Source organism: Globicephala melas, chromosome 1 (assembly GCF_963455315.2).
Source record: "Globicephala melas chromosome 1, mGloMel1.2, whole genome shotgun sequence".
Lineage (NCBI taxonomy): Eukaryota > Metazoa > Chordata > Mammalia > Artiodactyla > Delphinidae > Globicephala > Globicephala melas.
The window spans coordinates 175840448-175864010 of NC_083314.1; the positions used below are offsets into that span (position 1 = coordinate 175840448).

General features: G+C 44.0%; 1 protein-coding gene across 3 annotated transcripts in view; it reads right to left on the reverse strand.

Annotated features, from left to right (window-relative positions):
* Positions 1–20044, reverse strand: part of SPEN (spen family transcriptional repressor) — a 93929-nt gene extending 73885 nt beyond the window's left edge. Inside the window, exon 1 of one of the 3 annotated variants that reach the window (XM_030877423.3) lies at positions 19884–20044. Coding sequence is in view for 1 of the 3 variants with exons in the window: in XM_030877411.3 (XP_030733271.2) it covers positions 8439–8521 (83 nt within the window). In the remaining 2 variants the exon portion in view is untranslated. Of the gene's footprint in view, positions 1–7890; positions 7965–8438; positions 8851–19883 lie in introns of those variants that run through there. The other 2 variants (XM_030877411.3, XM_060310742.1) reach the window with 2 other exon arrangements.
* Between the last annotated feature and the right edge of the window lie 3519 nt (positions 20045–23563).

A 23563-nucleotide genomic window follows, 5' to 3' on the forward strand; every position in this document is an offset into this window, starting at 1 on the left:
CCGCAACTAAGACACGATGCAGCCAAAAATAAATAAATGAATAAATAAATATTTTCACAAAAAGTTATCAATAGCTGCTAAGACTACTGGGTTTAGGGTTGATGATGGAAAAGACTATCAGTGTAATACTGGAATATCTTCCCATAAAATTCTAATCAAATAAAGGGGGAAAAATGGTGAAGACACTAACTTTATTAGGTGATCAAAGTTAACATCACCAGTGGTGGGATGGATCCAATACTGTCTCCATATTATGAAAAAGCACAGAATCATTTCTCTGGTATTCCTGCCAAGATTGCAAGACCTGATCTGGTCATGAGGTAATACTGGACAGACCTGGGTAGAGGGTCAGCCTGCAGAATGAAAGAATTATGCTCTTGGGCTTCCCTGGTGGCTCAGCGGTTAAGAATCTGCCTGCCAATGCAGGGCACACAGGTTCGAGCCCTGGTCTGGGAAGATCCCACATGCCGCGGAGCAACTAAGCCCGTGTGCCACAACTACTGAACCTGTGCTCTAGAGTCGGCGAGCCACAGCTACTGAGCCCGCATATCTAGAGTCCGTGCTCCGCAACAAGAGAAGCCACCGCAATGAGAAGCCCGCACACCGCAAAGAAGGGTAGCCCCCACTTGCCACAACTAGAGAAAGTCCGCACGCAGCAATGAAGACCCAACGCAGTCAAAAATAAATTAATTAATTAAAAATTGAAGACCCAACGCAGTCAAAAATAAATTAATTAATTAAAAATAAAAAAAGAATTGTGCTCTTTAAGACTATCAGGCACATGAGAATTTGGGTAAGAAACTGTTCCAGACGAACAACACGTACCGGCTAGGATCCTGGACCAAAAAGGAAAGAGGGACATTGTTGGGATGGCTGGCATCATTTGAATGAGGTCTATGGATTGAGTAATAGTGCTATACCAATGTTGATTTCCTTGCCGAAAATACTGTATGGTGCAATGCAGTTTTGGGGAGATATACACTGGAGAATTTAAGGATGTCATGCCAGGAAAAGACAAGAGAAGGTAATGGAGCAAATGTGGCAAAATGCTAACAACTGAGGAATTTGTGTGAAGTGAATGTGAGAATTCTCTGCACTTTTCCTGAACTATTTCAAAATAAATTTTAAATGAAAAACAACAAACAAACACATAGGAAGGCGAGAAGTGGATCTGCGTGTATGGATAGGCCTTCATTCCTGTGTATCAAATGCCATATTTTCAAAGAGGCCTTCCTCGTCACTCCCACCCGCATTTACTCTCCATCCCCTCCTCTGCTTTATTTTTCCTCATAAGGCAGAATACGTCATGGTTGATGGTCACTGGGGCTGAACAATGGGTACATGAGATTTACTTACTATTCTTCTACTTTTGTGTATGTTCAAAATTCTCCAAGGTAAAGTTTAAAAGTATATCTACAACACAGATTGATCATACAGTAATATATATATGCATCTTTATTGATGCATTAAATATAAGTATTTAGCAGCAGGTCTAACAGCTATTGTCATTTCTAAGTTGTGATGAGCATAAATGAAATATCTGCAACAACTGTAATGTAAAATATGAAAATACATCTGATTGGCGTTGGTGGTGAAATCATCACAGGTACTACTAATACTACCAGGTTGGTACTACACCACAATATAGTTATAATTGATGGAAATGCTAAATTCTGATTAAGAAGTTAGTGAAAATAAAGACATACTATTTTCCTATCCAAATTTAAGTACCTCCTCCTAAATTCTGGTCTAAATAGTAATAGTTTTCATTCTAACATCCTTTTGATATAATAAAGCAATGAACTTTTAAAATCTTTTTTCTTTTTATCCGAGGTTACTTAAATAATCTTAAGTGGGGAATATCCTGGCAATCCAGTAGTTAGGGTTCCTTGCTTCCATTGCAGGGGGCATGGGTTCGATCTCTGGTTGGGGAACTAAGATCCTGCATGCTGAGCCACGTGGCCAAAAAATAAAAATTAAAAAATTTTTAAAATAAAGAATAAAAAAATCTTGAGTGAAAAAGAGCCTTTACTGCAGACAGCATAAATTTTAAAAATTAATGGTTGAAACAAAAATCCACCACCTACCAATTTACTGACTTACAAAAGATGCAAATCACTATACATCCAATATAGTTTGTAAAATACAAAGTGTTTTTGAGTAAAAATATCCTAGTTTTTTGGGTTTTTGTTTGTCTGTTTGTTTTTTGCGGTACGCGGGCCTCTCACTGTTGGGGCCTCTCCCGTTGCGGAGCACAGGCTCGGGACGCGCAGGCTCAGTGGCCATGGCTCACGGGCGCAGCCGCTCCGCGGCATGTGGGATCTTCCCGGACCGGGGCACGAACCCGTGTCCCCTGCATCGGCAGGCGGACTCTCAACCACTGCGCCACCAGGGAAGCCCCTAGTTTTTTAATCAAAGGAATAAAATGATGGGGTATTTTTCTAAAAAAATCAGAGTCAATTTTGAGAATCAAAGAAACTATAAATGTATTATATGTAAAAGTACACATACTGTGTGTAAACATGATACAAATGTAACAAAGCCAATACAAGATATAAACAGAAAAATCTTAATTTCATTTGTCAATGTCACCCAAACTCAGCATCTAATACAAAGATACAAAGACATACACATACCCCCAGAGATTAATGCTGGACTAAAAATCTAGCACCAAGTGCATAACACAAGCAATAATAGGTGTCTTCCATTTGAATTTTCCCAGAAATATTCCTTAGCTGTAAGAGGTGGAGCAGTTCTTATATAATAAAAATCTTTAAACATGCTAGATTTCAATTCATCCCTATACTCAAAATGAAATCCTAAGTAATTAAATCCAAAAATTCACTAAATTTAAGTTAGGGTTTTATAGAGACATCCCGTTGTGGGGTTTTTTTAGATGTTTATAATTTTCAACTTGGCAGACAGTGCCACATGTAGGGGGAAAAATCGGAATATTGCAATACTTTAATATCATACCAAGAACATCTTTTCACTGCAAAGCGTATTTCCACACACTAAAAACCAGCTAGACAGCACGCAAAATTATATAATTTCTAATAAATTGACTAAACATCCTAATTGGTTTCCACAATAGAGTATGCTATTTTCATTCAAAATATGGGTAGCGGGCTTCCCTGGTGGCACAGTGGTTAAAGAATCTGCCTGCCAATACAGGGGACACGGGTTCGAGCACTGGTCCGGAAAGATCCCACATGCCGCAGACCAACTAAGCCCGTGCGCCACAACTACTGAGCCCGCGTGCCACAACTACTGAAGCCTGAGCACCTACAGCCCATGCTGTGCCACAACAAGTGAAACCTCTACAATGAGAAGCCCACGCACTGCAACAAAGAGTAGCCCCCGCCTGCCACAACTAGAGAAAGCCCGGGAGCAGCAACGAAGACCCAACGCAGCCAAAATATAAAAGAAAAGAAAAGAAAGAAAAAATTTTAAAAAAATTTTTGAGTAGCTGTAAGACATATAATGATAAAGAAAACATTAAACAAAACAAACAGTAAAGGTTAGAAATTGAATTATAGAAAAGTGTTACATTATTTAGTCTCCTTGTTCAGCAGACTAATATGTCAGTTTAAAGTTGACGAACAACTATTTATTTCAAATCATCCAACATCAACATTCAGGAGCACAATCTGAATGAATATACATACTCAAGGTATTTTTCAGCCTACAGCGTTTACTCTAAATACTGTGACTAGTTAAATACAGCTCAAACACTAGGGAGTCTTAAAAGTAAAAGCAAAAAAATATATAGTCTCCAACTGGAATATGCTAGTTTTCATGAAATATTTCAATTTTTTTTTTAATTTAGGCAAAATTTCAAACTAAGAGGAAAATGAGACTTGGAAGAATATTTGGAAAAACTTCCACATTACCACTATCTCTATAACTTCTATACAAGTCTTTCCAAACCACTGGTGCGTACAGGATTAAAAATGTCTCCTAAATCAAGCCCGAAATCTCTTCATAAGCATACCAAACAATACAACGCCTGAGCAATCAAGAGTCCACAAGAAACGTAGTTGGGAAAAGGTGCCCTCTATACAAGTCAAACACCATCATTCTTCTTGGCACTGAGCCCTATGTTTTCCTCCAATCTGCCAGAAGCATTCTAACTCAGGAAATAAAATACAACATCGCAAGTATTCTGTATTAGTTTCTAATGCTATTTCTCAAGATAAGTATAAAATTATTTTACTTTACTTTTTTTAATGTTCAAAAAGCCTGTCATGAAAATAGGTATTCAAAATTATAACATTCAAAAACAGAGGGGTTTCTTCAAAGAAACTGGCTCAGCTCAAAAGAATAAACCATGTAGCAGTGATGCGGGCTAGGGAGTCAAATTTGTTTAAGTCTAAAAGTATCTCTAGTTATAGGAGTATGTAAGGACAAGGAAACTTTACCACAATACTTTATATTGTGTCCCAGAAGTAAACCAAATTCATGTAACATAACATATATTCCAGCTATTTAAACTCAGGAAAACTATTATGATTGGACATGTAAAGTTAGCAAAATGAGGGAGAAGATATGCGGATATACGTATATGTATAGCTGATTCACTTTGTTATAAAGCAGACACTAACACAGCATTGTAAAGCAATTATACTCCAATAAAGAGGTTAAAGAAAGTGACCGCAGCAAGATAAAATAAATAAAGTTAAGAAAACAAAACACTTTTAAATGAGTTTCATTCTTTGACAAAATTTTTACATGAGCTGCTACCTTGCTCAACCTCTCTGTGATCTTTAACTTATTCTCTAGAAGTGGAGAATGGATGGGAAGAACCTGAATATGTGATTTACTTCAAACCTGAAAATAAGATACAGAGACTTTTATGTCCTTTAAAGGGTTCTATTCATTTGCTCATTCTGATTCAGGGAGTCGCCTTTGCACACACCTCTCTCCCTCTAACAACTAAGACAGCGACCAATTGTTGTATAACTCCTCCCTTCCCCCTTCAATCCAGCTAACATACCATACAAAGGAAAGGACTTTCTCTATTGTGCAAATTCAGTCCCTGCAATGGATCTTTGTTAACTAAATCTGATTCAGAAATACTCATTTAATTCTTTTCAGTCAGCATATTGAATGCTGTTAAAATCATGAGCACAATAGATTATTCTTATTGCAAGAAGGTAAAGCCAAATTTTGAAAATGTTCTGATTACATTTTAAAGGTTTGCTCTTTCTTTGGCACAGAGGGAAAAAAAAAAGCCAAATCAGCAACCTTCCCTCAACCTATTTTCTACCAAAAACACTGATCAAAATATAAATAAAAGAATTGGCTCTGACCCTCCCCCATCCCAAATGCCTCTTAAACTGCCCTGCTCCCAAAGCTGCCTCATTTAATCATTTTTTTAATCCAAATACTTACTACAAAAGCCTAATCACCGTTACGAGAACATTCATTTTGAAAACATTTTATATAATGTATTCCCAGTGTACACCTCTTAATCCTGTAAAACAGTTATTAACGTTGAAATCAGCTAGGGAAAACGGTAAAAGTAGGCACTTCAACCTCAGTTTTAGTATAGGTATTGCATGGTTTTTCTCATTATGATTTCTAGAAGACATCAGAATTGGATGTTCTTAAATTTTCTTGCAGAACTCTCATTCTGGTACAAGCACCGTTTTATCCCTTTCACTTAAATCATTCACATTTAGTTTTCCTCCCGGTAGCAACCACACACTTTACAAAACATTTTCTACAATAAGGATAAAAGACCTTGAATTTCTCCAAACAAAGTCCATTTAGCTTCACAGCTGGATCAGCAAGAACATTTCTTGTACCCGTTTTAAGGATACACAAGAAGCCAGAAATAGAGATTACCTGTTAGGGGGTGGAGATGGGAAGGGGAGAGTGGGAACCGGAATTCCCAGCGTCGGGGTAAAGGGGAGATTTTTCTCTGTAAACCTTTTTACACTCTTTAAACCCACTAAGAATGCACTATCTACCCAAAGAACTAAGCAAACTTGTTTAAAATTTTCAAAAGTCGCTTTTAAAATAAAGGAATTTCAGGGACACTAGGTCTACTTAGTTTTAAGATAATCTCATCAATAGCATCTGCTTTTGCTCTGCAATACGTAACACACTCCTTTAAATGCAGTCGTGAGCAATGTGCCAGCTAAGCCCTCTTTAATACAGCAACGTTCCTCCAGACCGCCGCTTTCCAAGGCAGCTCGCATCCTCTGCCCGCTCCTCCCTCTGTGCATTCTGAGATCTGCTCTGCTGATTCCCACTTAAAGTGGGTCCTGGCCGCCATTTTAGAAAGTCATTCACACAAGCCGGCCGGCAGCACCATCCACTTAAAAAACCTTCCAAAACTCCCTCGGACGATTTCCTCTTTCCTCTCTAACCCCTCATCTTGCAGAGGGGTCAAACTCCCCGCGACAGGCATACAGTGTCTCTAGAATCTGCATAATGCGAAATGACACGTCTGGCCACATGATACTGAGGGGGCAAAGCAAATGCTGCAATGCACGTGTTTGCACGTCGGTGCATACGAATTTCCCAGGCAGACACCTACAGAGAAGGTCCACAAGGAGATAAAAGTGAGCACATCTAAGTGGCTTTTCCAGTCCAATAATCTGCACCTAAATGATTTTTCCACCAAAATACTGAAGATATGGGGCCTCCATACGGGGTAAGGGGTGGAGCAGCGCCACGGAGAGTTCCCATCTGTTTCCCCACTGAGCCCGAAATCTCCCCTTTGTCACAGGGGACAGAGGCGAGTTTTTGCTCCTGCCTTCCCGCTGCCTGATTTCTCAGCACAACGTAGTAAACACCGGGAGTGCCTGGAAGCGCGCCTCCCCCAGTCCTAACGAGGACAGCTTTAGCGGGTTATGAACGGCCTCACTATTCCAGGCTCCTTTTCACACGCGGACACGCGCAGACGCGCGCTCCAGCGGTGAAGATTTAATACCCCAGTAACAGCAACCACCAACAGAATCAATGATCCTCCATTTGAAAGAGCGGAGCTCCGCTGCCTCTGCTTCCATTTCCTTATGCAAGCTGCTCAAGAGCAAGCGACGCAATCTCTTTTTCCCATGGTGACTCACTAATAAGGACGCTCCATAATTTCCCCTTCACTCAGTAGACAGTAAGAGGAATTTAGAGTATACCAAACTTAAAACCTTCCGCAGTCTTTAATATCGCAAGAAACAGTAATTTTCGAGGACAATCACATATCTGCTACAGTCCTTCTCAATTTACACCAGTGTAAGTAAACCGTCATTTTCAGTATTTCACATGGAGGGCTCTATCAGCTATGACCCACATAGATTTCACAAAACAAAATCAAACGGTAAAAGCTACTAAATAAGTAAAATGTAATAAGAACATTCATTCCTACTCCGCTATGAACAAAAAAAAAATATTCTGGGAAGAACGTTTTTAAAAGCTACATCTTTTTTTAAAAGAGCTACATCTTCTAATCTGAAAAGGCATGCATTTTTTAACCACTGATTTAGGAATCCTGGGTGGGAGGGAAACACCATCCTTTTTAAAAAGGCTCTGCAGTGTTAACGCCGGCGCGGCCGCAGCAGCGGAGATTCCCGAGGCTGGGAGCACAGCGCGGTGGGGACTCTGCTACATGAGGTGGCTCCTCCTCTGCGAGCACTCGGTCCCCACCACCCTCCTCATCCAGGGACCCCAGAGCGCTGAAGGGAGAAAGGCGAAAAGAGCCGAAACAGACGCACCAACTTATTTTCAGACACCACCCCCCACCCAACCCCACATAAACAAGGGGAAGAAATCAAAACATTTGCGTTTGCCATTTCCATTTCGTTTCTAGGTCTGTGAACCTTCCGTGAGAGGTCCCTAGAATCCAGCAGGGTCTTCCCAGTTCCGAGATATCCCTACGATACCTACCAAGACTTTTGTTTTTGTATAACCTTTCCTTTCCCCACAAAACCCTCTCTAGATCAGACATGTCCACGCGTCCGCAGGTCGAGAAGCGCGAGTTGCTGCGGGACTCTGGAGTCGGCCGGGCCGGGGGCTGTCGGGGCGGGGTAGGGGTTCGGGTCCCGGCCCGTCGGCGGCTCGGTTCCGCCGCATCTGCCAGGCCGGCGGGGGCGGCTGCTCGGAGCCGGGGCAGCGGCGCGCTAGGACGCGACCCCACCGCCGGCTGGCCAGCCTGAGGGCACCCTCCCGGCGCCGGCTTCGCGGAGGCCGAGAGACAGCCGCCTCCTTATTGGGAACGGAGAGGGCGGCAGCCGGGCCCGCTCCGCCGAGGCCCGAGGCCCAACGCCGCGACACGGGCCGAGCAGCGGCCAGGCAGCCGGGCGCCCCCCGCACCCGTCCGTGGGTCTGGCCCGGGTCGCCTCACCAGTTCCGCGCACGGGGAGGGGCCGGCAACGGGCCGGAGGGGCCAGCGGCGCCCGAGGACAGAGCGCGGCCCCGGGCCTCATGTCACTCACCGTTTGAAATGCTCGATGATCTTCTCTTCCCGCACATTCTCCGGTAAGTTGCCCACCCAGAGGTGCCTGGTTTCCCGGACCATGCTGGGCGGTGTGCCGGCGACCGCTGGTGCTGGTTCCCCCTCGCCGGCTTCGTACGAGCCCGTCAGCGCCGGGAGGCGGGCGCCGAGGCGGCGGCGGCGGCGGCTGCGGCGGTGGCGTCGGCAGCGGCGGCGGCTCCTCCGGCTCCCCCCCGTGCAGAGACCATCCCTCTCCCCCAGGTTCTGACTCTCGGGCCTCGCAGCTCCGCTCTGCCGCCACCACACACCCGAAGCCGACCCCCGCGCTCCGGCGGCGCATGCGCTCGGGAGGCGGCGGGAGGGGGAGCGGGTAGGAGGGGCGAGCGAGACCCGTGCGGCAGCGACTACGACGGAGCTGGCGCTGTGGCAGCCGGACGCTTCCCACCGGCGCGCGCGACCCGCCTCCCTCACCTCGGGCGCGCGCGCAGCCTCCCGACAGCCCGCCGAGGCTGAGACGCCGAGTTCCTCCCAGCCGATGCGCAGGCGCGCGGGGGAGGGAGGAACGCAGGGCCAGGAAGGAACGCTCGAGCGCTCGGTCCCGGTGCGCAGGCGCGCAGCACTCTGTTAGGGCGGGTGCCGTGTCAGGCCTGGGGCCCCGCGCTTGCAGAGGCGGGCATAGCCTCCAGCCCCTCGAGTAGGGTGTCCCAGGCGCTGGCCTGGGGGAATAAAAGAGAGAAAGGGGGTTGGTATTCACAGGGCTGCGTGTCAAAGCGGCTGCCAAGGCTTCTCTGCTAGGAGAAGCCAGGACCTCTTCCCCTGCTCACCTTTGGCCAGCTTCTGGCGTTTCCGGGCACTTAGAGACGCGCCTGCTTGGGAAAGTGTCAGAACAAGGCCGCCCTTCTCACGGCCCAGCTAAGCTGTGACGGCTTCAGAAACCCATCCCTCCCAAGAATGTAACATTAAGCAACTTCATTTTATATAGAATCTTGCGAAACCGTTTGCACGTTCTCTTTGCTGATCGTTATGGCATACCAGGAATAGAACTGAATGAAGTGAGACGGTTACATGCCTGATGGTGTTCCCCTCAGAGGATTTGCTATATAATTTAATATCTAAGCCGAGGAGGGGATTAGAACTCCAGCCTTTCCAGGCCTAAAAGCTTTTAAATTTTAAAGCCTACAGTTGAACCTTTTAGTTTACAGAACCCCGGGGAAAACCCACAAAATTAAGGCAACAGTACTGAGTCCAGAAAAAATGGAATTTTTTAGAACAGTCAGTAACTCAGCTTTCTTTTACATTTTCTATCTACAGAAATAAAATATCACAGGTGTAGTGCTTTAGGTACAGACCAGATTTTAAATATTCGATCTCATACACTTTCTCCATAAATATTGATACAAGCCAACTTATCATCAAACTGTGCTATTTTGAATTGGAAAATATGGTCACCATAATAAATAGTACTAATATATGGGGTCACCTGTGCATAAATTGTTTCTTTAATTCCACATATGGTAAAGCTCCAAGTAGTTTTTTTGTTTGCCATATAGTTTAACATAAGCTTCTTAATGATGTGTCAGAGAGTCACATCAACTTTTCTTGCATTTGGTTTAATTGTCTATACTTAAACTTGATCTCAGCAGGTCTACTCAACTCTCAACTAAGATCGTCTCTCTTCCTTCCTCTCTCAGGATGTTAGAAGGCTAAGCAAGCCCTTGTCTTACTTACACAGTTGCAACAATTACAGAACAAGATGTGCTAGCTCAGGTAATAACCTTACCATCCATTGAAATAATATTTGGAATTTTGACAAGTTACTTCTAAAAATTCTAGATTTTGAGCCAGGTAATTTTTTTCTATGCTATTTTTCTGGCTTATGTTTACATTTTCTATTTCAACACACTTTTTTTGCGGGGGGGAGGGGCCGGCCAGTAACAGGCAGAAATGGAAAGAGGTGGTTTAGAAAAGTTAGAAAAAGCACCACCACAATAACGGCCCTCATTCATAATTCAGTTAAGGCCTTTAACGCCACCACAGAGGTTGACCTTGTCTTCATGCAAATCAGTCATTAAATGATATGGAAATTTTTGTTCTTGAAAATATTATGGAATTGATTCCTCAGTAAAAGTGAAAGCAAATCAACCTACATTCAGATGTAGGATTAGCCATTTACATTTGCCACAACTATCACATAAGGAGTGTCAGGCCAGCACAGTTACCTAAACTCATGAACTTCATAGTTCTGTATATGTGGCTGCAGTTAGTGTTGAACCGATGGGCATTTTTCCACGAAGCATAAATTTCAATATTAGCAACCACAATTTGAAACACATTTAAAAATATTATGTAAATTACTCATTTAAAACCTGATAGGCGGGGCTTCCCTGGGAGTGCAGTGGTTAAGAATCCGCCTGCCAAAGCAGGGGACACGGGTTCGAGCCCCCGTCCGGGAAGATCCCAAATGCCGCGGACCAACTAAGCCCTTGCACCACAACTACTGAGCCTGTGCTCTAGAGCCCTCAAGCCACAACTACTGAAGCCCACACACCTAGGGCCCGTGCTCAACAAGAGAAGCCACCGCAATGAGAAGCCCGCACACCACAACAAAGAGTAGTCCCCGCTCGCCGCAACTAGAGAAAGCCCGCGTGTAGCAACAAAGACCCAACGCAGCCAAAAATAAATAAATAAATTTTTAAAAATGAAATAAATAAAACCTGATAGGCCCTGAATTAGCTGCATCTTCTTGGTGTCACCAGGAAGAACAGAAAAGGCTGAGCTCAATCACACTAAAAGGGGCAACAAAGAAGAGGATTCAGAAAACACTACCTTGCAATTAGAGAAATAAAGGGCATATCTCACCTTGAAGGCAGCCTTCAGTTAAAATCATGCTGAAGAAAATTAAAGGGCTGAAAAGGGGGGGGGCTTTCAGAGCAAAATCTCAGAAGAGAGCCTAGTTAGAGTCATTATTAAATGTGGTATTTTGTATCCATCTATGTACTCCCACAGAACAGTAAAAGGATAAGCTAAAACAAAGAACCAACTAAGAGGTATTTATACTTTCTCCATGGCACAAGAATAAGGAGACATTAAATGAAAATTAAAAGCAACATGTTTGCCAGCTAATTTTTTTTTTAATGTAGTTCTCTTAGATTATCCTAAAGGTCTTGTTACAGCAGTGCTGTTTCCCCATGTAGAAAGCAGAGTAGATACATAATTTTTATATAAAATTTAATTTGAAATGGACAAAGTTGTTTGCAAATCCTTTCAAGCTCCCCACCTTTGGGAGGTAACAGAAGAGAAATTGCGTGGAAAATTACTAACATACAAATTGTTAAACAAAGTTGAGTTAAAGTTCTCCCAAAGACCTTTAGAGATCACAGGATATCAAAAAGATGATTAGCAAATGCCAAATTAAGTTAATTATCATTTCTCATTTTACCAGAGATTTATCAAACAACTGAGAAACCGTCTCTGTTTAACAATATAAAGGCTAGGGAATTCCCTGGCAGTCCAGTGGTTAGGACTCCACGCTTTCACTGCCCAGAGCCCAGATTCAATCCCTGGTCAGGGAACTAAGATCCCACAAGCAGCAAGGCACGCGCCTGCACGCGCACACACACAAACACACCACACACACACACACACACACATATGCTCGCAAAATTCCATTAAACATCATTTGATAGCACCTCATACTCAGATTCTCTTGAAGTGTTACTTTCATCAAAATACTTGTTTTCAGAATTACAGACACCAAAAATAGCACCCAAGGTGTTCATTTTAGCTTCTTGGGTTTTAAAAAATCTGATACACACTTATCAAAAGAGAATTCTCAGTTTATAAAATGTCAATACATCAGCTTAAATAGACATGCAGATTATTTAATGTGTAAAACAAATTTCATTTCTGTTCAAATTTTTAATGTGTTCCTATGATGTCCCCAAAAATATTATTCTAATTTCAATAAGGCAGATTCATTTGAAGGAAAAATAGTTCACATTATAGATGCTAAGTTCAAATGAGCAATTCAGGTGGGAATTCTATCCATCTCTATAAAAGTTAATATTTGCAGGTTAAAAGTAATGTCCATGCTCCTTACAGATTCTTTCAGCATAATGCTACTTGACCCTGAACTTTGGGGGATACTGAAAAACACTGATGGTATGAATGAGAGACATTATAGTATAATGGAAGTACCTCTGGGTTAAGAGTCAAAAATTCCAGGGGCTTCCCTGGTGGCGCAGTGGTTAAGAATCCGCCTGTCAATGCAGGGGACATGGGTTCGAGCCCTGGTCCGGGAAGATCCCACATGCCGCGGAGCAACTAAGCCTATGCACCACAACTACTGAGCCTGTGCTCTAGAGCCCATGAGCCACAACTACTGAGCCCATGTGCCACAACTACTGAGCCTGCGCTCTAGACCCCATGCTCCGCAACAAGAGAAGCCACCGCAATGAGAAGCCTGCACACCGCAACAAAGAGTAGCCCCCCCGCTCTGAGAAAGCCCGTGCACAGCAACGAAGACCCAATGCAGCCAAAAATAAATAAATTTTTAAAAATAAATAAAGAGTCAAAAATTCCAGTTCCAATTTTGTCACTGGCTATACAGCCTAGGTAAAGTCAATTAAATCCTCAAAGTCTCAATACCCTTATCTGCAAAATGAGGATAAAAATATCTGTTTTCTCTACCTGGTAAGGTTGCTAGAAGTATCAAATGAGATAATATATGTAAAAGTATTTGGAAGTAACACAGAATAAAAATATCATGAATACTATTAAGTTGACTGCTAATTTCATTTGAATACCAAAAGTAAGCATCAGTTGAAGTTAAAAACATACCATGATCCATTTATAACATTTTCAGGATTATAGCCAGGTCTTATAATCAAATCAACATGCAGTGATTGCATATCAAGTACGAAGTTCCTTGCACTCTTTTGCTGACTTTTTCTATTGCAAAACTCTTAATAACAACAAAACTGGTAAGTACATGCCCTTTGCACAGCCCCAAATCAAGTGTTGGGTTTTCTCAGTGCTTTCATGTTTATTGGCAATGTATCAGGAAACACTGGGAAAGCTTTTCTTTGTTTCTGTCCTTGTTACAAATATTTACAAATTTTTTTCATAAGCATTTATTTTTGTATGTTTTCAATAGAAATACAACCCACTCTTATTCTGATTTTTTTAATTTAGTCTAACAATTAATAATTGACGCTCACTGAAAATGATCAAAACGTAGGGTGTGATCTCTCATCTATGATAAATGGATGGTGAAGTGAATTTCCCCATTTGAGTGTGAAAGACAATTCAGAAAGGTGACATTAAAGCAGAGGCATTTGAAAAGTGGAATTAAAACAGATGTGTTGGGCTTCCCTGGTGGCGCAGTGGTTGAGAGTCCGCCTGCCGATGCGGGGAACACGGGTTCGGACGGTCCGGGAAGATCCCATGTGCTGCGGAGCGGCTAGGCCCGTGAGCCATGGCCGCTGAGCCTGCGCGTCCGGAGCCTGTGCTCCGCAACGGGAGAGGCCACAACAGTGAGAGGCCCGCGTACCGAAAAAAAAAAAAAAAAAAAAAAAAAGATGTGTTTTTAATCAGGTCTTATTTCACACTGTGAAGAGCACCTGTATTTAGCATGCTAGATGTGCTCAAAGAGTTCAGTCATGCATAATGGAAGCCCAGTTGGGGAAAGCATCTGAGCCTCAAACTCAGGCTCTGAATGCTAACCTAGCCAATAGAGCAGATAAATTACTACCACCATTTAAACAGGAGAACAGAATAGTTACCAGATATTTAACAAAAATTTTGTTACCAATCGAGTTCCACACTATTAAAATTGAACTGTTTCATGAGAAAACATATATTTAAAATATAAACACTGTTCCTAAAGGCATCATATAAATATATATTAACTAGCTCTAAAATGATCAAAGAACCAACCACATGAGAACCTGTCAATACTAACAAACTCCTATTATTAGAATCAGGGTTTGTTTTTTGCTTTTTCCTAAACAGTAGAAAATAAAACAGACAACACTAATATATTATTGTCAAAGAGTGTTTGACATCTTGCTAGTTCTGAGGGTCAACTAGTGAAAAAGACAGACCAGTCTATTAACGGATTTATTTTGATATAGCAGGCTCACTGTAGTGAAATTATATATACATAAATGATCAAAACGCCAATCAGATGAATAGTATTAGCTAGCTAGTCCTTCTCGAAATCATTCTTTCAGCATAACACTTCATAATCTACTTTACTGTTCAATTCTCTAAGAAAGCTAAATAATTTATTCCACATTGTTTTTGGTTTTCCAGAAATGAATATAATGGCTGATATTTTCTTTTTTAAAAAATCAATTTTTATATTTCCACCATTTCCTTGGAAAGTTGCTAAAGGTAACTTTCTTCCTTCTATGAGGAAATACTGCTAATATACCTTTTATTATTTTTTGTAAACTTTCTATTTTATATTGGAGTATAACCGATTAACAGTGTTGTGATAAGGACTACCCTGGTGGAGCAGTGGTTAAGAATCCACCCGCCAGTGCAGGCGACACGGGTTCGAGCCCTGGTCCAGGAAGATCCCACATGCTGCAGAACAACTAAGCCCATGCACCACAACTACTGAGCCTGTGCTCTAGAGCCCGCGAGCCACAACTGCTGAAGCCCGTGCACCTAGAGCCTGTGCTCCGCAACAAGAGAAGCCACTGCAATGAGAAGCCCGCGCACCGCAACGAAGCGTAGCCCCTGCTCGCCAGGACTAGAGAAAGCCGGCGTGAAGCAACGAAGACCCAACACAGCCAAATAAAGAAATAAGTAAAATTTTTAAAGTAAATAAATAAATAATAACAATGTTGTGATAGTTTCAGGTACATAGCAAAGGGACTCAGCCATACATATACCTGTATCCATTCTCCCTCAAACTCCCCTCCCATCCAGGCTGCCACATAACTTTGAGCAGAGTTCCCTGTGCTATACAGTAGATTATACCTAATAGTTAGAATTGTGAATACAATTTACTAATGTTTATGGCACTGAATAAAAGATAGACTGGAAGGATACTTGCAAATATTAATAATGGTTGTGCCTATGTGGTAGAATTCAATTTTTTTTAAAGTTCTTATTCATCTATATTTTCTAAACTTTTCTTTGGTTAACATATATTGCTCTTGTAATTAGAAAAAGTTACAGTAAAATGAGCTGGAAGTCAGCATCTGGGTTACTTTAGTTTAGGGCTCCTATGAAATGCTGATACTTCACTACATTAAATCAACATATTTATGTTAACAGATCCCACATGAACAAAACGTTATTATTCTCTATGTTAATTCAGAGAGTTCATTCAACCTTTTAAAATTCTACTACTAATCCTCATGTGAGAAAAAACTTAACCTCTTCATTATAAATGACATACAATAGCAAAAACACCCCAGGTCTAAGAGATTGTCACTTAAACATCAGGAAGTCAGCAGAATACACATAATGCAAATCAAGGCTACTATTTAATTCAGAGAAGACTATCAAAGTGCACTTGATGGGAATCTCAAAAACAATGATACCAAATAAAATATATTTAGTAACTTATTACATGTGTCTTGACATTTTCAGACTTCGGGTGTTAAGCTCCCCTACTGCTCCTCTGAAAGCCTTGCTCTAGTTTGAAGTAGAGAATTCAAAACATCATGAACTTGTTCCAAATATGTTTTAAAACTGTTTCTGGGATTCCCTGGTGGCGCAGTGGTTAAGAATCTGCCTGCCATGCAGGGGACACGGGTTCGAGCCCTGGTCCAGGAAGATCCTACGTGCCGCAGAGCAACTAAGCCTGTGCACCACAACTACTGAGCCTGCTCTCTAGAGCCCGCGAGCCACAACTACTGAGCCTGAGTGCCACATCTACTGAAGCCCATGCGCCTAGAGCCCATGCTCTGCAACAAGAGAAGCCACCCAATGAGAAGACCAGGCACTGTAACGAAGAGTAGCCCCCGCTCGCCACAACTAGAAAAAGCCCGCGCGCAGCAACGAAGACCCAACGCAGCCAAAAATAAATAAATTTATTTTTTTAAAAAAACCTGTTTCCATTTTAATTAAATTATTTCTATTTAATAGTAATGCCCTTTATTTATTTATTTTTGGCTGCGTTGGGTCTTCCTTGCTGCGCGCAGGATTTCTCTAGTTGCAGCGAGCAGGGGCTACTCTTCATTGCAGTGAATGAGTGGCTTCTCTTATTGCAGAGCACGGACTCTAGGCACACGGGCTTCAGTAGTTGTGGCATGTGGGCTCAGTAGTTGTGGCTCACAGGCTCTAGAGCGCAGGCTCAGTAGTTGTGGCATACAGGCTTACTTGCTCTGCGGCATGTGGGATCTTCCCGGACCAGGGCTCGAACCCGTGTCCCCTGCATTGGTAGGCAGATTCTTAACCACTGTGCCACCAGGGAAGTCCCAGTAATGCTTCTTTAAATCACGTAACTGCTTCAATATTTTGCTATTAATCTTCAGGATGGTAATGATTGCTAATTTTACATGATATGCCATAATTAGACACTTGAAACCTTTGGCTTAAAATAAAACCACATTCTGTTTAAAGGCTAGGTAGGATATGATGCATTTCTGAGTTAAATGCTGGAATTATTTTTAAATGTATATTTAAAAGTTAAATTTCAGTATTTTGATAAAGGAGGTAATAGAATTTTTTCAGGCTATATACTACAAAAGTCCTAGGAACCATCCCTTACAGTTTTATTTGGAAAATTCTTTGGCTGAAAAGCATTCGCCTCAAGATAACTCTCTCTTATTTATTTATTTATTTTTGGCTGCGTTGGATCTTCGTTGCTGCGCCCGGGCTTTCTCTAGTTGCGTTGAGTGGGGGCCACTCTTCGTTGCAGTGCGCGGGCTTCTCATTGCAGTGGCTTCTCTTGTGAAGCACGGGCTCTAGGTGCACGGGTATCAGTTAGTTGTGGCACGTGGGCTCAGTAGTTGTGGCTCGCGGGCTTAGCTTCTCCGCGGCATGTGGGATCTTCCCAGACAGGGCTCGAACCCGTGTCCCCTGCTTTGGCAGGAGGATTCTTAACCACGGCACCACCAAGAAAGTCCCAAGATAACTCTCTTTGAAGATAGGAGATTAACTTAAAATGTTTTTTTCTAAGAAAACAGAACCAGCAAGAGTCACAACTAAAGATTTCACTGTATACTGTTAGCTGGTGGGAGGGGTGCAGTGAGACGAACTAATAAAAGGGGTTTGTGTTTTGCCCACCCCCACAAGATAATTTAAACACACACCCAAGCCTAAACCCTTTACTTTAAAAACATTCATCCGAAAAAGTGGCTTTAAACTTGGTTACTTTTGTTCTCCATAGTTTTCAACTTAAATACATTGTTTCCCTCGAGATCAGTTTTGCAAGATTCTAATTATTAGACAGCACATAAAAACTTTGATTTTATGCCTTTCTAAAATTGCAAAACGTACATACTCAAATTTTTCTTCCCCTTTTTTAGTAGCATTATCCTTATTGTAGGAACTTTGTCTTTAAATACTCTCACTAACCATAATTTGTTAAGGCAGAATCTCTAACAGAAGTTCTGCAAACTCAAGGGACTCTTGATCTGGTCATTTCCAAGCCTCAAATGACAGTACAGCCTTGTTAGCAGGGGTAGAATTCTATTGCTTGCTAGAACTTCAACAGCCTCGAGATAACTAAGAGTTCCTGCTAGTAATCTGGCACCAACTCAAAATTCCCACCAGGAAGAAAGATATCCCTGAGGTGGGACCCACTGAGTGGCTCCTCCCACAGCGATGACCTGGACTGACCTCGGACTCGGTGTGGTCAATGGCTCCCTAGCACCTGCGGGCGAGTTAGCAAGCGCTCACGATGATAAAATGCCAAATTGCAACCGCCACGTCAGTCTTTTGGAGCCCCGAAAGGTGCCTTTTTCGCAAACAAGCTCCCTCTTTTAAACCTTACATCTCTGAGGCTTTGAATATGTTACCCGGCTAACGAATATAGGAAGACAATTACTCCACTGGGGAAACGAAGGTACTTCAAAAGGAAAAGTGGCAAGGAAACAAAGCTCAGACTGGAAAAGTGGCAAGCCTCCATGCCCTGCCAAGACGACCTTACTTAACCTTCTGGATTTCAAAAACAGGGTTGGGTGGAAGTGGATTACATGGCAAGGTAAAGAGCTTGGGGTGGGAGGGGGGGCGGGTTAAGAACCTACAACTCTGGCAGTAATTTCCATCACACTCCTAAAGGAAGAGGAAAGGAGAACAAAACAATAGGCACCTTAAGAGAGTAAATGCGGTTACTATGGTTACCACGCTCCAAGCTCAATTCTGCAAATGAAGACAGAGCGGTACGCCAAGGCCCTTTCTTTGTCTGTATCCATACATGGAGGACCAACCCAGCAGCCAGCCCCGCCAGCCCGAGCAGAGGCTGGTGTCGAGGACCAAGGGCAGCGTACCAAATAAAGAACACCTTTATTTTGGCTTAGTAAGCAAGAACTGCAGGCAGTTCCTGATGGAAGCCAGCGCGGCCATCACCCAGTCCTTCGGCCAGGGCTGTTTCCCCCACTTGGGAGAAGGCTCCAACACACTCCAGTCACCGATTCCAGTCTGGGGTCCTGGCACAGGCAGGGGTGGAAGGGGGCCAACGAGACACGGTGCAACCTTAGCCCTGAGACACAAAGGGAAGGCCAATCTTCAGGAAACCCGCGGGACGTAATTAATAACCCCTCAAGAGGCTACAGTTTTCGCGAGAGGGAATAGAGGACACAGTGAGTAGGGCACAACCGAGGTGTTCAGACGCACCTCACCATCAAAGACACTACCACAAGCTGCGCGGAAAAATCGCGGCCAACCCAGTGCGCAGGCGCGCGGAGCAGCGACTCCAGAGCTTTAGGCCTGCCCCTCCCCCACTACTCTCAAAAGGCCAGGGGAGTTGGCTCAACGCGCTTGCGCAACGACGGAACGTTGGGGGAGGGGAGAAAAACCTATTCCCTTCATTGTGAGAGAACCGCCCCGCCCCGCAAGGCGAGCGCGCGCGCGCACACCTACGACTCTCACACTCGTACACTCGGGCGTTGAGCTTGCCGCCCAGTGCGTCGCGCATGCTCCGGGAGGAAGGTGGTGTCGGAGCCTACGGCTTTTTGCTGAGTTTCCCTGAGAAGTTTCTGGAAAGACGGAGCTCAGGGGAAGCTGGGGGATGGGGAGGGCAGGGAAACGAGCGTTTGAGAGAACGAAAAGCGAAAAATCCAAAGCACACCGCCACCACCCTGCCTCCATCAAGCCACGACCAAAGCAAAGCCCAAGCCCATCGAGACCCTTACGCCAGGGGAAAAAGCAAGGGAACCACAGCAACCGCTCCTTCCTGTACCTGTGCCCAGCCCCCGAGGCCCCTCACCACAGGGAGAAGGGAGAGGGCAGGGGGGAACGATGAAAAACCTAAAACGCTCACTGGATGTTTGCGTGGTGGAGGGAAAGCCGACATCCGCGCTCTGGAGCTGCCCGCGCACGACGGGCCACCAGCGGCTCTTCGCTGCGCTCTCGGGTGTGGGCTCAGTGCGTTGGGGTCGACGTGGCTGCTGAAGGAGTGGTCTGGGGCTTTGGCCCCTGGTTCCTTAGTTCCCCCTCATTTGGGGGCTTCTTTGATCACCCCTTTCCTCTCTTTGGTGACCTGGAGCTAAAGTTGCGAGTGTGGAGACCCTAGAAAAGGTTGCTCCCTCCCCGCGCCCTGCCCGAGGGGCGACCTGAGCGGGCAAGGGTCGCCCGGCAGGTGTGCCACGCTCAGTTCTTTCCAGTTTGTACCCCCTTAAGTAAGAGACTCCTTAAGAGGGGCCCGTTTGGAAGAGCAGAGGCAGTCCAGGCATAAAGCCGCTGCGTCGTTTGGACTCGAGGCGGGGTGGCCGACGGTGCTGCCCGGCGGGGCGCCGCGGGGAGGCCGTGGTGTCTCCGTGCGGCTAAGGAGGCGCGCCGAGGCCCCTGAGTGCCATCAGGAGAAAGCTCGGCCTGGCATTGCTGCGCTGTGGGGGAGGGGTCCGCGGCGCCTTTCATTTCTTCGCCTGGGCCCGCTCGGGCTGCCATTTTGTGGTGTGGCCGCCATTTCGCGCAGCCGCAGGGGTGGGGGGGAGGGGCGGGGCCGGCGAGCGCGCGCGGGCAGCCTCCGGCAGCGAAGGCGGGCGAATGCCCTTTGTTCTTCGCCTCTGGGCTCTGGGCTCGGCTCGGGCTGTGCCGCGACCCGCCCCGGACACGCGCCGGGTGCGCGCGGCGTGTGAACCTCTGAAAAGCTCCAAGAGGCGTGCACGGAGTCCCGAATTCTTTCTGCTCTCTAAGCCCTTGAAAAGTGGGATTGCTCACCCCCACCCTTGCAGTGTGAAAGGGATCGATTTTACAAGGTAGTGCTCAGAACTGGAGCGTGGGAAGCTGTAATTTCACCCTGAGAGTGGAGGCGCTTTCTGCAGCCCTGTGCTGCCGGGGGTACTAAGCCCGCTGGAATGCCATGCCTTGAATCACAGTGGCGTTCCGCAAATAGAAGTTAAAACTGCGGAGCTGGGAGACCCAACAAAGGTGCTAAACGCCAGTGTAACCAAGAGGTTGGTCTCTTTAAAAAAAAAAAAAAAGTAGTGTCTTTGGAGGGCTGTCAGCTGTAGGAGAAACGAGACGTTGCTTTTCATTGGCTGGCTGTGAAGCACGCACTGCGCAACTATTTTCAGATCAGGTTTTATAGCCCATTTATATCTGAGCTATAAACTGGAACAATAGATTGGAATGTCTTATTTCTGTCTATTGAGAATATCTTCCATTTGACTTCTTTTTAAAATCCTTTGTGAGTATGTGAATAACAAATTGACTCAATAAAATCTCCGTTCTGTGCCTTCCAGTATCATTTGAAATCCTGAAAGAGCTATTTTCCTGATTTCAAGGGACATATTTAAATATGAATGTTGGCATTGTTAATCTTAACTTTGCGACTCGAATCAACAAAGCCAGGAAATTCAACAGTAATGCTGCTGAATTTGTCTTCTAGACTTGCTTTTTGTACAAGGTATTTTTGTTTTTAACTTTTTTTTTTTTTTTCCACAGTAGCCTGAGTTCATAATTTAAACAGACTTTTCTGGCTCAAGTTTTTTGGTGTCACAGCTACAGTAGGTTTTTCTTTCTTCTTACTACGTTTAATTATAGGCGGCTATCTGTTTCAGTAATGGGGGGGTAAGCTATAATGATAGGATGGAAATGTAAAAAATATATTTGTTGTTGAGGGAACAGATCAGGATTTGATGGCTTCCAGATGAAAGATGTGTCTGAGGAGTGGATGTTAGATTCCAAATTTTATTTCAGTTCCAGTATGACTAAAAGCACTGCACGGAGTTTTGATTTTTTATACCCAAGATTTCTGTAAAGCAGAATACTGTACATTCTTTTGGTTGTGAGAGTTTATGAAACATTTTTTTTCCTTTTTAAATTTAATTTTATATTGGGGTATAGTTGATTTACTGAAATGTATATTTTTAAATTATTTATTTATTTTTGGCTGTGCTGGGGTCTTCGTTGCTGCACACGGGCTTTCTCTAGTTGCAGCGAGCGGGGGCTAGTCTTAGTTGTGGGGCGCAGGCTTCTCATTGCAGTGGCTTCTCTTGTTGCGGTGCACGGGCTCTAGGCACGCAGGCTTCAGTAGTTGTGGCACGTGGGCTCAGTAGTTGTGGCTCCCGGGCTCTAGAGCGCAGGCTCAGGAGTTGTGGCACACAGGCTTACTTGCTCCGGGGCATGTGGGATCTTCCCAGACCAGGGCTTGAACCCATGTCCCCTGCATTGGCAGGCGGATTCTTAACCACTGCGCCACCAGGGAGGTCCCTGAAATGTGTTATTTTTAAATGCTGTTACTTTTTGCCTACACAACCAAAATTAAATGGTATGAAACTATTAGTTTTATTGCGAAATTAGAATATGGTATCCTAATAATGCAAACAAAATATCATGCCCCTAATTAGCCAAGCAGTTGAAATTCAGAGAATGATCGCACAACCTTTCTTTTACTTTGTACAGACATAGAAGTATGTTTAAACAATTCTAATTCGAATTTTTTAAATTTATAAAACGAGTACTTATTTCACATCTTTAGCTATTACATTTAACACAAAAGCACATCGTTTTTTTACACAAAAATGTTTGCAATTCGTATATACATATATATTTTTTGCAGTAATCCCATTCATTTTATTTTATTTGTTTATTTTTGGCTGCATTGGGTCTTCGTTGTTGGGTCTTCGTTGCTACACGTGGGCTTTCTCTAGTTGCGGTGAGCGGGGGCTACTCTTTGTTGTGGTGTGTGGGCTTCTTATTGTCGTGGCTTCTCTTGTTGCAGAGCTCAGGCTCTAGGCGCGCAGGCTTCAGTAGTTGTGGCGCACGGGCTTAGTTGCTCCGCGGCATGTGGGATCTTCCCAGACCAGGGCTCAAACCCGTGTCCTCTGCATTTGCATGCAGGCGGATTGTCAACCACTGTGCCACCAGGGAAGTCCCGCAATTCGTATATTCTTAAGAGTAGGTAGTATCTATGTATGTACTATATGATTCCAACTGTATCCTAGAAAAAGCGAAACTATGAAGACAGTAAAAAGATTAGTGGTTGCCAAGGGTTAGTGGAGAGGGATGAATGAATAGGCAGAGCACAGGGGCTTTTTAGGGCAGTGATACAATGGTGGGTATGTGTCATTATATGTTTGTCAAAGCCCATAGACTTACAGTACCAAGAGTGAACCCTAATGTAAACTGTGGACTTTGGGTGATGATGTGTCAATGTACCCTCATCAAATGTAACAAATTTACTGCTCCGATGTGGGATGTTGGTAGTTGGAGAGGCTGTATGTGTTGAGGGCACGGGGTATATAGGAACTCTGTACTTTTTGCTCTATTTTGCTGTGAACCTAAAACTGCTCTAAAAAATGGTTAACTTAAAAAGTGATACCACTTAAAAAAAAAAAAAGTAGGTAGTGTCTTGCACTGTTCACTTCTCCCTTATGACCAATGCCATACATTTGCAAAACAGTCGAACAGAAATTCAGGAATAACTCTCCTCCCCATTCTCCCCTTCTATTGTTGGCCTCAAAACATTTTCCAACTTTTCATAGTCTCATAATCTGC